At 37.9% G+C, this 17,598-nt stretch overlaps 1 protein-coding gene across 1 annotated transcript in view; it reads left to right on the top strand.

Moving 5' to 3' along the window:
• POLN (DNA polymerase nu) overlaps positions 1 to 16,955 on the top strand; it is a 99,851-nt gene extending 82,896 nt beyond the window's left edge. The window contains exons 22-24 of the mRNA XM_068679710.1: positions 241 to 308; positions 8,323 to 8,384; positions 10,739 to 16,955. Of these exons, the coding sequence (XP_068535811.1) occupies positions 241 to 308; positions 8,323 to 8,384; positions 10,739 to 10,807 (199 nt within the window). The 3' untranslated portion in view covers positions 10,808 to 16,955. The remainder of the gene's footprint in view (positions 1 to 240; positions 309 to 8,322; positions 8,385 to 10,738) is intronic.
• Positions 16,956 to 17,598: the final 643 nt, after the last annotated feature.

Genomic DNA, 17,598 nt, shown 5'->3' with positions numbered 1-17,598 from the left:
ATCCCTGAACGGCATTTACAAGTTAGCAAGCACAGTTTTGGTTTAAGACCATGGCCTTTATTTTTTCAGCCTATGTGGAACAGCAGATCTTTTAACTCCATTAATGATTTTTAACTTTCTTAAGATGCTTATATTCACTTTAGTGTATCTATTGTGCACCTGAAAATTAGTTGATGGTATGAGTTGAAAGCACTATTAGAAATTTCATGTGTATGTTATCTAAAATCTGAATTTTTTCAGGTTAATTGCTCAGATTCATGATGAGTTGTTGTTTGAAGTAGAAGATTCTCAAATCCAGGAATTTTCAGGTAAGTGTAATCTTTTTCTCTTTTATCTGTCTCTCTGTTTCCACAATAACTTGAGGTATCGTTAGACTAGACTAGACTAGACTAGAATAGTTCAGTTGGAAGGGACCTTCAAAGATCTTCTATTGCTTAGACGACAAGAATTAATATAGCATATAATCATAAAAGTAAACAATAATATTTTCCCTGAGGTTTCAAGGATTGTAGAAGGAAATAAATCAGTTTGAAAAAAATGTCTTCGGAAGTAACTTCCGAAATACTTATCACTGGGGCCTGTTACATAAAGAGGTATGAAATCTTAATGTAAGAATGTAAGGTACAGTAATTTCTAAGTTAATTTATGGCTCTTTTTATATGAAGAGAACTTTATGGTGGAACTTTCAAGGTTAAGGGTTAGTAAAAGTTCCTGCCTACATTTTAATCCTCTCATCTGGCTTACTTCCAGACATTATTTCCTAAGCTAGAGTTTTTCTCTGCATCTGGTACAAATTTAGCTAGCAAATGAGGGCACATATGGGGCTGTTGGGTCTCTTCTCCAGTAAGTAGTGGAGTCATTACTATAGGTATCAAATATTAATTCAGAAACTTTGGTCAAATTTGAAAGTGAACAATATTTTTGGCTAAAACAATTATCATAAGGTCATGACTATTTTAAACTAACCAGTATAAGAAATATATTGCATTATAACCTAAGTATCTAAATAACAATTTCAACTTCCTGTGTTGCATTCATTTAATTGGTACAATTTGCCATCTGTCTCATTTCATCATACATTCCTCTTGTGAGGATTGGTTCATAATGAGAACATTAAGCTACCATCTAATCAAAACGAAGAATCTGGGAAATATATAAGTTCAATATATTGGGGGAATTATAATGCTTTATTTTCATATATTAACATTTGACCTTTGAATACAGGTGTTCAGATCTTTGTTTAAATTTAAAAACAAACAAACAAACAAAACCAACAAACACTATTCAATTTACCAGAGGTTGCAGTATCTGCTCCAAAAAGGCCAATGTCTGAAAGTGCTGTAGTTTCAGAGTTTGGAAGTATAGTGCATTGAATGGGATCAGTAAAACAGCATAGAATGATTTTCATTTTTGTATTTTACACCAACATTGGGATCATTTTTGTTTAACGTTTTAATCAATGATCTGAATGAACGGATCAAGTGCACTCTCAATAAGTCTGTGGCTGATATCAAGTTAGGTGGGACTCTTGTTCTGCATGAAAGAAGGCTTTGCAGATGGATCTGGATAAGCTACATTGATGGGTTGAGTCCAATTGCATGACTTTAAGTAGGGTAAGTGTTGAGTCCTGCAGTTGGGTTGTAACAACTCCATGCAGCAGTATAGGACTGAGGAGGAGTGTCTGAAAAGTTGCCCAGCAGAAAAGGACCTGGAGGTGCTGGTTGACAGCTGTCTGAATATGACCCAGCACCGTGCCCAGGTGGACAGTGTGTCCATGTCCACTTATTAGTGTGAATTTGTAGTAAATTCAGCAAAATCAATACTTTTCCAGTAAAACAGAGAAAATACTTGATTTTTCTCTAGAAAAGTTTCTTTTCTATAAGAAACTTCAAAAAGAATGAAATGACCAGCGGAATGCTTTATTTCAGAAATTATCAATCTTTTGAAAACAGTGTTGTATTTTTATTGTCCTTGATAGAGTTCGGCTGTATGGGTAGAAACTCCTCAGAAGCTAGTACGTGCCATTCCTCAAAGATGCGAGATAACACTAGCTTGCTGACTGAGGGTGGTTTCATCTGTGAGAGGTACTGGCTGCTGCTGAATTTGAACTTTGGTGGAAGTCAGTGGCTGGGAATCACTGGTCATCTTTAATACCTTTCTCCGTATGTAGCAGATCCCAGCTGCCAAATCCTTGACTGCTCTGCTATATTTAAACAACTTGTGCTATGCAGTCTAGAGGTCTGAGATACCTTGGAAATCACCCTCATTTTTAACACAGGCTGCCAAGCCTTCAGAATTCAATGTGGAAGTTTGTTTCATTCTAGTGATTGAAGATTGGTTTTTAAGTTTGTTTCTACTTTGCCCTAAAAGGCAAAGAGAAAAAGAAAATTCTGCAATACTGTGATTCTCAGGTATATTCAACATACCTCAGAACAGAAGAGTGATAAAATGTCTTGTCCTGAACACTGAAGACCAACCTGAGACATTGAACGCTGCCTTCTTTTAAGCAGTAATTAGTTCTGCTGCTGCTAAAAGAACTAAGTGCTCTTAAAAGTGACCGAAGCTGGCTTCGGTGTCATTAATGAGGGTTTTGCGTGACCTGGATAGGCAGAGGAAGAGTGCATCTCAATTAGCACGTAACTTGCAGCCAGAAGTATGAGTAGGAAGCAAACCTCCCTATTGTCCCCAGTCCACGATGTGAACAGTTTGCGTTCACATCACGGAGCAGTCTGAGAGCAGGTGACCCAGATTCCTTTCGGATGAAACTAAATAGGAAGACTTTTTTCTAATCTTTTCCAGTTATTTCAGGAGCTGTTAACTGAGGTAACAAATTTAGTATGAGTTTAAAGAGGAGTGTCAGAAGGACGTGGGCTTCTCATTCACTTCAGTGCTTTCCAAGTCCAGAAATGATTCTCATCCCATTACTCAAAGCTCCCTCTCTCTGTAAAGTCCTTACCCTTATTTTTATTTGCTGATAATTTTTAGCTGTCAGCTTCATCTTTCCATATCTAATTGGGCTTTTTGTCCATTCAGAAGCTTTAAATTACAGAATCTGCTGACTTGCAGATCCCACCTTAATGATCTAGAGAGAAATCTCAGTTGTGCAATTACCAAGCTTGGTAAAGGTAAAGGCATGGACTTAAAGCTAAAGAGCAGGGTGTGATGGCTTTAACTGACCACAGTTCAGTGCTGTGTTGTTCTCCTGCGTTCTGTGTGATCCAAAAAAGCACTGGCCTAGTATTCAGAGTATCTGTATTCCAGTCATGATTCTGATTACTTTTTAGCTTTTACCTGTATATTGGGGGAATACTTTCCTCAAACAGACTCTGGCACCCACAGTTTCATAGTATGCATACTGTTCACTCTGACAGGGCAAGGCAAAACATTCTCTTTTTATAATGAAGCTTTGAGTGTCCAAGCTTTGGCATGTATTGAAATACAATAAAGCACTTGCTACTCTGATTTGTCTAATTTTCAACAAAAATATGGCGTATTCTTTGACTCAATTCTCTAAATTCCTTAAATAGGGCAAGAAAAGGACAGCAAAAGAGCTTTTTTTAAAATCTTCATTTTCTATTGGAGGGTGCCTGGAAAGATCAAATCAAAACATTTGGCAGCGATTGGTTTGGTTTTGACAGAAGATTGTCAGTTTTACCATCAATGATCTGCCTGGTTTCTAGCCAGCTTGCCTGTCTGGTTTCCTCACATCCTGAGCTTTCAAGCAACCCAGGAAGCAGAGAGATGGTATTTTGGGAATGGCAAAAACTGGGCTCTTGGATCTGAGAGGGCTCAGCATCTCGGAGTTTTGAAATCTGTGTAATCAGGTAGACAGACGGTGCTCAAATCAAACTGTGAGTCTTCGCAGGGACTCCAGGAAAGTGTTCAGGAATTGCAGAACCCAATTTTTCCTTTTGTGGGAGACTGCCCATTTCTGAGACTACGTCTCCACACTCGGTTAGAAATGCCTATTTGCCCTTAGACTATTCTGAATACATGACTGCTGAAAGGGGGAATACACCTGGGGGCAGAGAAATGTAAATTTTATTTTTTTTTTACGGTACAGGAATACCCATAGATACAACTGTAAGGTTTCACTTCTGATATCTATTCCATATATACCTGTTGGATTTGAAAGGTAAACTTTGTCACTGGTGATTACTGTGGAATGTTCCTTGTCACTATGCTTGCTTAATTGCATCCATTAGTGAGAAGTATAATTAAATGAAAGCCACTTGCTACTTGAAGTAATGTATTTTTCATATTTTTATAGAAATATATGTATTCCAGTACTTCATGTTGTACTGCTCAATATCACAATGAATTAGAGTAATTTTTAAAGTTTTTTTATTTTTGTTTTTTAGAACTCATTTATAACTACACATTATTGATGCAAGTAAAGAAATTCATCTCTGCATCCTTTCTTATATTTCATATCTGTAAAGTATATAGTTTTTACTGGGCATAAACACCAAGAGGACCAATCTAGGAAAAAAATTAAATTAACCTAAGCCCACTTGTTTTAAGATTAAGATCAGTTAAGGTTGTTGTAATGTAAGAACAGTATCTTAGATTTATAAAAAAAAAAATCTGTCAGTAGAAATTTGTGGCTCAAAGTCCACAAAGTTTCATTTTATTCTGCTACATTTTCTCACTTAATGAATACTGAAGCAGCTGCATGAAAAAAGTGCACATGTTCAAATGGGGATTCAAGTAACAGGACAAAAGAATGAACTGGTCATCACAAGGTAGAGACATTTTGTGTCCTCCAAGCTGCCTTGTTCTAACTGGAAAGACACCGATGCTTAAAATGCCTCTAGATAGCCTTTAATTTGTAAGAATCCCTATTCCATAGATCATATGTCTGGCCAGCTTTGACTTGCTTCTGGAGTCATAATTTCATAGGTGAATGAGCTTGAAAAATGTCTTCACTTGGATAGGGACAAACAAGCTTTTGTTCCACAGCAGGCACGCATGCCTTTTCTTTGCTCCTATTCACAACTCTTTCAATAAGCACATTTATTCAGGCCAGTATCAGGAAAAATCTGATATGTATTACAATTTTAGCTCTGTGATGTCTTTGCTTTGCTGTCATTAATATCGGGGGAGTAAATAAGAAATATATATAATACTTTAAAATGACATACTTACAAAACCTTCCATAATGAGCATAACCAACAAATCCCATAACTGCTGACTATGGAGTTTGAGAGAGAAGTTGCAAAGGCTGGGAGAACAGCATTTAACAGATGCCACTGCAGTATACGGCTGACTGCAAAGGAACATTTTAAAATTAATAATTAATGTGCCCTAGATATTCTAGGTACTTGACAGAACATAAATAATCATTCCTCTGAAAGCCTCCAATGTAAATCTTTAAAAAGAGAAAAAATTAGGGATGGTAGAGACAGATCTATTTAAACATTGTGTTTTTATTCTGTAAAGTATATGAGACAATTGTGTATATATAATATAATTGTATATGCCTGGATACTTTATTTTGAGCACTCAGAGAGGAGAGTTTTTCAGGAGATCTGAGAGTGCAGAGGGAGAATCAGACATTATGTACCTAGGACTAAAGGGGATCTCTCCTGTGATTACATATCACCACACCATATGGTCTCTTATAAATGATCATCTCCATATGAAAAATTACTCCCACTGGGAGACTGTTCCAGAATTTCCTCTTTCTGAAATCTAGAACTTTTAATTTCCAGCCTCAATGTATTCAGTCAGTTTACCTATTTATTTTTGTGCAAAACCAGCCATTAATGTAAATGCTTCCTTATTCACTGTTTACTGTCTTAGCAGACCGTTGAACAGGAATGGTAATCCAGCTGCTTTTTCTTGACATTTCAGTTATCATTTTATATTTATTAATTCAAAATCTTCTGTAAAATCGGTATAGGCAAACCTTTTGGAAACTTTCAAAGGTATGATTTCAAAAGGCTGAAATGCGGTCAAAACCACTTGAGATTGTTTGAAATGAATGGTTTTACCATGCCACCCACTAAACTCTGGGAAGAGACAGAGAAGTCACTGTGACATAAGAAATAGAACAGGGAGCTGAACTGACACAGAAATAAAAAAATAGGAAGAAAATGGAACAAATCCAAGGGAGGTGGCTAATGGGTTATCAAAGTGAATGAGGAACCATTAGGTTTGCTGATGTTGGTGTGGCCACATTAATCCATGCTTTTTAAAATTAAAAATAGTTAAGGATGCAACAGAATTCTGGTCATGCCAGATGCTCTAAAACAAAAAGTGTATGAACCAGCAGAGAAAGGTGTTGCAACCACTGGGGCCAATGTGAACCCCCTTTGGGGAATAACAGTTCTATGGGAGAGAACTAGTCAAATTCGGAGGTCTAGAGCATAAGGGCAAAAACTGTTCTAATCCAGTGCATATGCGTGCAGCACCTTTTATCAGACATCACATCTTTTATCACATCTTTCAGCCCATGAATCAACGCTGCTGACTCATGCTCCCTCTTTTGGAAGGAGAGTCCATTGGAGCTCTTTTCATCTAAAAGGGCTGTTCCTCCCGTTGCCTTGATGGTCTGTTGCTGTTTATTTATCTAACAGCTCAAAAAAAAACAAGTTGCACAGAATTGAGTGTGCCCTTAGATTGTACATAAGTGCTTTGGTGGAACACTACAGAGCCGAGTGATTCTGTAAGAGCGGAATCCAGAAGCTGTGCTCTCACAAAAGCTTTGTTCTGTCATAGCCATGACTTACCGATGATAAACTGTTTACCCAAGGACTGCCTGGCAATCCATTTAGCCTTCTGAAGGCACGCTGCCTGGTCACAGTGCCCTGATGTCTGCTGCATTGCTGATCTCCTGGAGTTGGCAGCTTGTTTTGTTTAAATTCAGACTGGGCTTCTCAAGATGGAGGCAGTCCAACAGTGCTGTACTGATAGGCGTCTTGACTTGGAATGAATTTTAAGTGGATAATTATTTAGACCCAAACTTCCCTCTGCTTTCACAAGTTATGATTGTCATGTTTGTTTCTGCTCTCCAAAAATGATGCTGTGTCCCATGCCGGACCATAAACTACCTCAAATCCAACATGAAGCAACTCTATAGGTGTCAACATGTGTCAACATATGTCTCATTTTCCCCAGCCTTGGCACTTCAGCCACTGATCTTTTGAGTTACTGCATAATTTGGGCTTCGTGGAAAACCTTACGACAGCTCATTAGCACCCAAGTCTGAGTGAGCCAGCACAGAGCGGAGAAGCACTCCATTTCTGTTCAGGCAGACGCTAGTTATCCTCCTCATTATTACCAAGCCATCCTCGGTGTCACAGATGTGACACAAAACATCACATACTGCTCTTCAGTGCTGGCATCATTAGAAAAGGTTTCGACAGCAGCCAGAGCAACCACCATATGCTGCTTCTTGGAGTTCTCGTTGCTTCTTTACATCTAACCTCAGCTGCACGAGAACCGTGATGTGCATTGAGGGAGAACTTCAAAGAATCCTTCTAAGCAATCATGTGGGTTTCAGCCTAGTAGTTATCACCACATATTGCATGCTCTGTTATTTCTCAGTTCTGGGAGGCACATGATGACATATATTATGTGGGCAGCCATCATGTCAAAGCAATGGAGCTTGCTCAATAACTTTCTCACTGGGGCTCCCCGGTATTCCCTTTTCACTTTCACTAGCCAAAAGTTACCTCCTATTTAAAGCCATTTATCCACTGAATCTCTCTTTCATTATGTTTTTTACAACCACATTTTGTTATCCAGCAGAAATCTTTGTCAAGCAAAACACTAATTGGCCTGACCAAGGATGACAAATCAGGTCCCAAATGATTGATTTGGAATAATAATAGAGGCATTTTTCACAGTAATAGTGAGCATGGGGTTATGACACGATGAGTTGTTAAGTTACGTAAATCATGCTGAAGTTCAATTGTTTTGATTCTTGATAGCTCAGCTATCCCACAGGGAAGGTTATTTTTGTTTGTAGTGAACTTGAAAGCTGAGAAATGCAGCAGTCAGGCAAGCTGTACCTCTTTAGAACGTGTATCAGTGCTTTACTTTTGTCTTAATGGAATAAGTAAGTTAAATAATTTTCCAACTTTCACCTAAATTTCAATTTAAAAGAAGGAATTGAACTCTTCCACAAGAAATCAAATTTAACTTTAAAAAAAATTCTCAATACGTTTCAATGGGTGGATATTTTTTTTTTGTAGAAATGCAGCTATTATATAATGGAATATAAGGCATGGTTTGTTGGTTTGTTTGTTTGTTTTTCTACATAACAGTTTTAACTGGAAAATAAAGCTGTATATTTCAACTTTTTTGGCCTTACAGCATTGGTAAAAAGAACAATGGAGTCCCTGCAGCAAACTACAGCCTTGGAAGTGCCACTAAAGGTAGGGGCAATTCTGAATTTCCATTATTGTCTCCAGCATATATAGTTTTGTTTGTTACTATCATCATATTGAGAATCTAGAGACAACTATGCTAACCTTCACTTCAACTGCTTCATTTTCATATTTACAGGTAATGGATTTTTAAAGTTACCATAAAAATTCTAAAGGAAAAAAAAAAGAAGAAAAAAGAAAGAAACTCAAAATCCATTTTGTAAAGCACAACTGTAGTACACTTTGTCTTACCTATAAAAGTGCAGTAACTTCAAAATCCCTTTGATTTAATGCCATGACATTTCTGATGGGTGTGGTGGAATGAGAAATAGTACCTTAGCAGGCTTTCTAAAATGTGCCAGGCATTCATTACTGCTGAAAAATTGTTGCAAAAGATCTTTCTTTAGTAATTTTCACTTAGAAAATTGATCTTTTTAACATTTCTGAGCGGAAGCCAAACATGTAAAGCAGACAAAATTGCTGGTCACAGTTTGAAGGCCATCATTTATCAGAACAACCAAGTAGAAAACTAGACAACTATTGTATGTATGTTTCCATTTTATCTAACTGTAATTCTTATACAAAAGAATTGTATTTTTCTCTCTGCAAGACTGGTACACTTTGCTGCTAGGCCACCACTCGGCTTTTCTTGCTTCATTAAGGACTATAGTCTCTGGGAATCCCTAAACTGAATAAGCAAGCAATAGTCCAAGGGTTTCCTGTTTCCTGAGAAATGGAGTACTTGGCCAGGTTACTCATTCTCCAGTATTACTGAACAAGATTTGAGGACAGAAACAAATTTATTCTGTTTATTTCAGAAATGGTTACAACATACCTGACACTCATGCTGCTGTAAGGTTCATACCCTTTGTTGAGGACACTGTCAGAGACAAGTATGCCATTCATACTTTGCCTGACTACAAAATAAAATACGAACAATTTAATAGGTTTCTAAAAAAGACAAATATTCACATCGATAATGAGAGCGCTCATAGGCACACAGGCAAAATACCATTTTAGTGTTACATATTTCAGACTAACCACTGACTGGCAGAAGTGTGTCTTTCTATTTTGTCCCATGGACAAAACGTAACACGCTGTCCTACAATGTCTTTTCATGTGTCAGAAGTGTCTGCTATCACGCACTGACAAATTCATCTTCATCCTTAGCAAATGGATTCTACATGTCATTCTGATGAGAACAGCAATTCCCTCTTAAATGACAACTGCATTTTAATAGTAAAAAGAAACACAGCCTTGGACAATAGGTATTTGTCTGGGGCTTTGAAAGATTAGGATATTTTTTCTCTTGTTTTGGTCTTCTTTTCCTGAATAAATTACTGTAGGAGTCATGACATAGTTTTACTCCTACTGCACATTAGACTACATGCATCGTGAAGATATTTCATCTTTCTCTGAAACATCAAGAATGGATCAATGGCAGAGACCAGATACAAAACATAAAGTGCAAACAGCTTGATCTCAGAGACGAATTTGAGAGTTATCTTTAAAAAAAGCCTGTATTTTTGTTCATGTTGTTTATCCTTCTATACAGTAAATGTGTCTTTTAAGATTAGAGATGTTGAAGATGAAAAGATTTTTTTGAAATGCTTCTGCTTTCCCTCTGTACACTTGCTTCAACTAAATATGTATTATATGCTCTGTTAATACGAATATTATATTTTAATGGGGAAGAAAAATGTCATTAAAGTAGAACACACATATCGTCTTAATGGGGAGAGATTTCTTTTTCTTCTTTGAGGAAAAGGATCCTTTATCTTTGAAGTAGCTTCTTTTCCAAGACGTAGTCCTTGCTAATGAGGCAGCTTTCATGTCAGGAAATCTACTGTGTAACAGAGCACTGGTAACTGCAAAACAAACTCAAATAAAACCAAAGCAACAACAAATACACCCCAGGACTGGAAAAGTGGATGGTAAAAAAAAAAAAAAAAAAAAAAGGAAAAGAAAACAAACAACAACAAAAAAGCAACCACAAAAAAACATAAAACCCAGTATCTTTATGCATTATTGACAAAGTTGCAAATTATAAATGCTATGGTTTTGGTAGCTCTTTTGAAAGGCATAACAAGATAAATTTTGCTTTGGACTTCACTATGTTCCTTGCAATTCAGGAACATATATTTGCAGTCTCAAAACTAAAGGATAACCTTAATTGTTGAGATATCTTAATTGGAATTATAATTATTACTAGATATGAAGAGTATTTCACACTGGATAGGCATGTAATCTAGAACAGTATCACCATCCAAAAGGAAAAGCAAAAATAGTAATCTTGCTATAAGTGCTGTGATTGTTTGTTTGTTTAAAGCATTTTTTTTTCTTTTTTTCTTTTTTTTTGACAGGTTCCCTTGAAAGTGATTCTTACCACTGGGAAATCATGGGGGTGTATGACAGAATTGCAGGAGATGTAAAGCAGTCATCGGGGATGTTATTCAGTACCCGTACACCTCATTGGCCTATGCTGATTCCTCACTGAATCACTAGGCAACAGCGCTGCTGGATCTTTCATAAGCACCTAATACTCTGCATGTGAATTTTTTTACTTCATTTTGTCTGTAGCCCTAGGCAACAGCAGTGAGATAAAACTGGTTTTTACCAGTTCATTGTGTTTCCTTTAGCCAAGGTAACCAGCAGGGAGCTGCTTTTGTTCAGAGCTAAATTACTACATGTAAGAAATGAAGCAAGACAATATTAACCCTTTGGGATCGCGACAAATATATTTGAGTTAGATGGATGTTTAGATTTTAATATTAAATATTTTGTGAAGCGATTGTGTAAAAACACTTCTAATCTGGCATTAGAAAGACACTATTTGAACTGTATCAGCAGCTGCTCAACTGTTGTGTTCAGCTTATTTTACACTTTGTGAGTAGACGGCAGCTGCTGGGGTACTGAATGTCATTTTCCACAGACTTAGAAAAAAGTTCCTTAGAAATGGAGAGTTTCTACCTTAATTTGTATTTAGGATTTTAGAGTTAAAACAAGTAAACAAAAACTGCATTAGCTGCATTTAAAATAGCCAGATTGTTGCCAATTAAATTAATTTCAAAACCCATTTGTACACTGTAGCCTTAGCATACTTTTGAGGAAGTTTTGTCTAATCTATTATTTTTATTACTGACACAATGCTAAATATGGTTAGATACATTTTGAGATTCAGACTTACGTTTTTTAGGATTCAGGCTTCTACTTTTATGTTTGGATATTATTATTATTGATACTTTAGTATCAACGGTACTTTTGATATCAATAATATTTTTGATATCTTGATATATATTGATATTGATATTTTAGTGTTCTGTAGAGTTTATTCTTTAAAGAAGTTTGTTTTATAAAACATTACTTGGTGCCAAATTCTGCCTCCATGGTAGTGGAAGAATAGTCAATCCTCAAAGTCTACTAATTATTTAGAAGTTGAAGTCAAGCACAAAACTTTTACAAGATGTTCAGTATATTTCAGCACTAGACCTCAAATGATCAAAGTAACATAATTTAAATTTTAAATGTGTATAGTTACAGAGAGTTTGCAGCAGTTTTAATTTGTATCCTTAAAAAATTTTGCATTACGCTTAAAGGCATTAAACTATTAAACAAGATTTCCTTATGTTGCGTATTAATCATACGTCAGCTGAAATTAGTTAGTTGTTTCCAAAAATTGATTCTTATAGTTACAGAAGTAGTAGTGGTGATGTAAGCAAAGTCAGAGCCTTCTGCATATTAATTGTGGCTCAGCTCCTTGGCTGGGGGGTCCAGCCTGTGTGGCTGTGACGCTGTGCCACGTCAGGCAAGCAGGGGTCTGATTCCACCTTTCCAATGGAGAAGAGGTTGCACGAATTTTCTTCTGCTTTTTGACTGTTTAGATATTTATATGAATATATATTTAAACGTTTTTAACTTGTTAAACTAAGTTAAGTAGCTTATTTTGTTGGGTTTCCATATATACACAATTACAAAAGGAATTTTTAAGCTTTCTGTGTTTGCACTGGCTTTGCATAGGTGTGAAATATTCTCCTCCCGCTTGAAGACCTACTGTTTTCAGGAGGCCTATAGTCCTGTAGTTAGTAACCCTTGCTTCTTAAAGGCTACAGCACTAACCTTACTACTGGCAATGTTTTTTGTTTCCCCATTGATTTCCAGCTTGTATATGTTTCTTAGGGTGCATAGTTTAACTAGATAATGTATTTTTTTCAAGTCCTGAAGAATATGAGGCTTGCCCTTCAGCCTAATGAAAAACAAATACAAACTTAAGAACACAAGGAAACCTTGATCCTGAACTGTGGATTAACATCTGAGCAAATACGGAGCTATATAGAACATACGGAACAAATTTTCAGACACAGCCATTCACAAAAGAATGTCAGTCACACTTCCCCAGAGACATGCTCTTTGTACAGATTGTCATACAGTGAATGAAGTTAATATTTTGTTCACCTTGTCTCCTAGAGAGTGCTTGTGATCTCCTCTGGGCTACAGGGTCACCCTTTTGCTTTTACAACTTTTCTTCCCATTTTTACATTTCCAAAAAGGAAGACAGCCAGCCAATAAGGGCACTGCTTTATCTCACACACCTGAGGGCTCACTTTGCATACACTGGGGTGAGGGCAAAAGGCAAACAGATACAAGTCTGGGGGATTGTTCAAGACCAAGGTCTCAAGACTTGATGCAGTTTGTGTCCCCACAACTTGCATGCCATGAACTCAAGATCTCTTTCTAGTACTCCAGGTTCCAGTAACGAAACTGTGTTTTCTTCCAGTTGTAGGCTGTGAGTGAATTAGCATAGAGAGATTTATTCTGTAGCTGGGTGGAAACCAGAACTCTTTGATGTTGTGCATGTAATCATCGTCAGATGAACTACGAAACGTTTTGACTACCGGGATGTGTTCTTCAGTCTTTTGTTCTGTTCCCCACAAACAGCCAGATGGGTACCTGGTCCTCCCTACCTGCCCTATTCTGCTGTGTTAAGGTACAGATTTTGTGAGTTATTAGGTTTTCTAGAACTCACTGAAGTGGGCCTCGAAGCTCCTGACTGGATCAGTTTTTAATGGATAAAATCCCAGATATCGAGAAGAGTGCTGACTGTCTGGGACAACTGCTTTGGCTTTGCCATCCGTTCCTGTTGCCTCCCATCCTGCACTGAACGTAGGTTTTTGAAACAGTTGTGTTTTTCAAATTGTGGAAAAGCAGAAATATTTCTAGTGTTTGCTATTAGTTTCCCAATAAGATCCTCTGGACAAGGCGTCAGTTTTACTCCGCTTGTGCTGACCTATGTATTGCTATAAATTCGGAGCAGTAGTTTTTCCAGGCCTTTAGCAAGCTACCCTGCAGCACGCCTGAATCTAAAGAGCCATTATAAGGAAGCAAGGCCAGTCCTGACCACAGATTTCCTCCCAAACAAATACAGGTGAAAATGTTCAGTATTTGATGATTGCCAGGAATGCCTTTTGGGTGGCACAATAATTTCACACCAGTGAACCCTTATTATAAATTATTATTAAATATTATAAATGGTGACCTTTTCAGGTTGTTTTGGTTTGGCGCGAAGTGGAGTATAAAGCAAGGGCAGGCTGGAGCGGGAGCAATCATAAGAGCGCTTTTCTACCCTTAAAACTCTCAGTTTGACCTCCAGAATGATTCCTTTCTCTCACAGCCTATGAAATGGTACTTGGAGGGCAACAAACAGAGCTTCTGTTTGAAATACAGAACCCTACAGAAGCAGTGATCAAGGAGTGTGAGAAACATCACAGAAATGATGGGGAGAGAGGAATAGCTGGCTCGGCATAGCTTTGGTGGGTGGAAATTTCCCTAATTGATTCTCTGAACACAGCAAGAACCCTATTGGAATCGCTTTATATCTTTGGCTTTAGTCACAGTTTTGTCTTTGGTGGCCTAAATCTTCCCTGAAATCATCTGCAAATCTTTTTGTTTGCTGGGGAAGGAGCACTATTTGAAAACACTTTAATATCTTTGAGAAATGTACCAGCAGAGCTATTTGCTGGCATTTTCATGGCCGTGGCATGACCAATACATATCTGCCCAGGCCTTGAATCTTTTTATGTCCACATAGCACTGTGGAACAGTGGTGCTCTGATCCTGAACGTTGGTCCGACTCGATAATAACCAGAGCTCAAACACTGGTCTCAGATATTATGAGAGCAAGAGTGTTTACATGTGGGGAAAAAAAAAAAGCATATTGACATATTTTTTGAAAACTGAGAGTAGATAAAAAGGTGAATCTGCTAGAGCATCCAGGACATCATTTACTCTTGGTAATAATTAAGAAAAATCCCTAAAATGTAAACTCATTTCATATTTGGGAGTCCACAGAGCCAGATCTTGTTTAACCTGACTTGAAAATAAGGCCAAGGAATGGGATGAAGGTTGAATTATACCACCCTGATATATTTCCTCAGTGGCCTAAAATGTCTCTTCTGTCTTCCCTGTTAACAACCAGATGAGGTAAAGCCCTGAATAACCCGGTCTTGTACTCACTGGTGACCCCACTTTGAGCAGGAGGTTGGACAAGAGACCTCCTGAGGTCTCATCCAACTTCAGCCTCCTGTGATTCTCTGTCGTTCTTCAGCTGAACAGCGGCAGTCATCTGGCTGCAAGACAAAACAGAGATTCCCTTCAGATACTCTGCTGTACCTCATTGAAGTAGACAGAGCTGCACCAGAAGAAGCCCCAGAAATGTTTGGGGATTTCATTCCTCCTTCCCACCTGTGTTGGCTGGTTCGGTGCCAGCATTTACTATATTTCCTGGCTCATGGGCTCACTTTGGGTTGGCAAACTTCCTTTTGGTATTAGCAGGTTGTCAGAAACATTCAAGGAGTGGAAAGGAATCACTTCTCGTTTCTACCATTCTGCAATGGTTTTAGTAGGTAGAGTGTGTCTGGGGGTAAAAATAAGTCTCAATTACATGCTATCTTTGCTTTCCTGGGAATCTTCCACAGCCTGATCGGCTCTTTTCTACTGAAAACAGCAACCTACAATCAGCTTGTTCTCTTTAGACATCTCTGAAGTGCACTTCTACCACCCATTTTTGTAAGGCCTTCTCATGTTATCAAGTGTGTATTTATTACCCTCTGCAAACCAGGCAATTTGTTATCCTCTCTGCTCTCTCCGTCGGACAGACTTGGGTTTTGAATTCTGGAGCTTCACCTTCCAGCTGAGCTTTCCAGGTATTTGGTGTGTTTTTTCCATGTCATCCTCTCCTTTTGGTACTAATTACATGGCTAATATTTAGATTCGTTCTTCCTCACCTTTTCTATCAACACTGATCGCTTAATCCATTGCTTTCCCTTCTCCTGCACTTCACAGGTACTGTTATCGGTAGTAAAACCCTATGAACTGCCCAAAAGATTTTTGAAAAGTTGCATATCTTTCTTCCTCTAACCTTCATGCCCTCATTGCCACCTTCATCCATTTGGCATAGCATTTATGCATTTAGTCAGATTATTTTCTGACTAACCAGGTTTTTACTGGAGTTGTTCACTTCGTGATCAGTTGTTCCATGGCATCAAAAATTGACTGAGGAAATTCTTTTTCCCCCTTTTTTTTTTTTTTTTGGCAGATTCATCTGCTATGCACACTGAATTTCTCACTTTCTAGTTACTCAAAAGCATCATGCATCAGGTTACAATCCTATTTTCCTATTTTTATGTTAAACTGAGAGCTGTACTTAAACGTTTCTGAGAACCAGCCTCCATCCTCCTCACAAGTGGCTCCCACCTCTTACATTGCATTTCTGCTCTGAACTACTGAAAGTCTGAGGGGAATTAAGGATCTCCCTGGATTACCTTGGCCTCCTTGCACTGATCCATTCATCCAGCTGAGTCAAGAAATTAGTTCATTGCTGCTTTATCCGAAATGTCTTGCTGGTATCTTGTTAAGTGAAGATCACAAATCTCTTCAAGGCTTCTGCCAGAAGTTTTTCTCCTTCTTAACTCTCAGCTGTGCTCCAAAGCCAGCTCAAATTCACGAGTGGTTCCAAACTGTGTCTGAAGGACATCTATAAGAACTTTATTTCTTTACACTGAATAAATTCACAGTGTTTTGAAAGCTAGGCCACCCTACTTGCCTGCCAGCAATCCCCATCTTTGTTTATCTTCCCGTCCATTCACTTGAACCGTGATGTTAAATTAAATAAGCTTCCCAGGGAGTTTTTCCTTTAAATATAATGAGCTTTTGTAACACTTGAGCTGGGAGAAGTCAACAGCTTCCCTTGGGGCCTCTGTGGGTCACAGATGAGGTTAAAAAAGTGTTGTAAATGCGGTGCTTTAGTCAGATTCTCTGGCTCAGTTGTGCTGCTTCTGGTATTATGGTTTGTGATACATGGGACTTTTCTTTTGGAGCTGATTTATTTTCAGTTCTTTCACCCATTCTCATATGTGATCAAGCCTTAACCTTTCCCTGGCTTTCTTCACATCCCTTAACACCTTCTGTGCCATCGTAATCAGGTTGGTAGTCACCTCTGTAATTCTCCTTACCCTCTGGTCTTGGCCACTTATTGTTCCCAGATGTACTTGTATTTGCACAACAAAACAAACATTTCATGTTAATTCATCTCTCTCTCTCTCTCTCTGTATTTTTTTTTTCCTGTGAAGCTTCTGGATCTTGTTTATATTATTTTTGTAGAATTTAAGCAATATTTTAATTCCTTCTAGCCAACAGGTTTATAATTCAAGATGATCTTAACATAGAAGTATAAAACTAATAAAGTGAAGCAATTCAGTGAGGATAAGAGCAAAACTTCACACATAAGCAGAAACAAGTCTGCTACCAAATGTATGCAACATTTTCCCCAAAATGTAGGGAGTAGAATAGCTTGGTAGATATCGATTTCAGGAAAAGTCTTGGGGATTTTTTGGTGTTTGCATAGTGAACAAGAATGGTATAAGCAATGCCTCCACTCTATTCAGCCCCAACCAGGGCTGAGTTGAGTGCTGTGCACAATTTTCAGACTCCTCAGGGAAAAAAAAAAAAAGTGGAACAAAAGGAATCCATAGGAGAGCAATAAGAGTGATCAGAGGTGTAGACCTGTGAGGAAAGACTGAAAGAACTGAAGTCGTTTAACCTTGAGAAGGCTGAGGAGAGATCTGAAAGCAGTCATCCAGTGTGCAATGGGCTGGCATGAAGAAGATGGTAATGAACAGTTCTATAGGTCCTCTGGAAATAAAATGAGTCAGGAGCTTAAGGTTCAGCA

Source organism: Anas acuta, chromosome 4 (genome assembly GCF_963932015.1).
Source record: "Anas acuta chromosome 4, bAnaAcu1.1, whole genome shotgun sequence".
Lineage (NCBI taxonomy): Eukaryota > Metazoa > Chordata > Aves > Anseriformes > Anatidae > Anas > Anas acuta.
The sequence above is the reverse complement of the archived record's forward strand: the minus strand, read 5'-3'. Positions and strand labels throughout refer to the sequence as shown.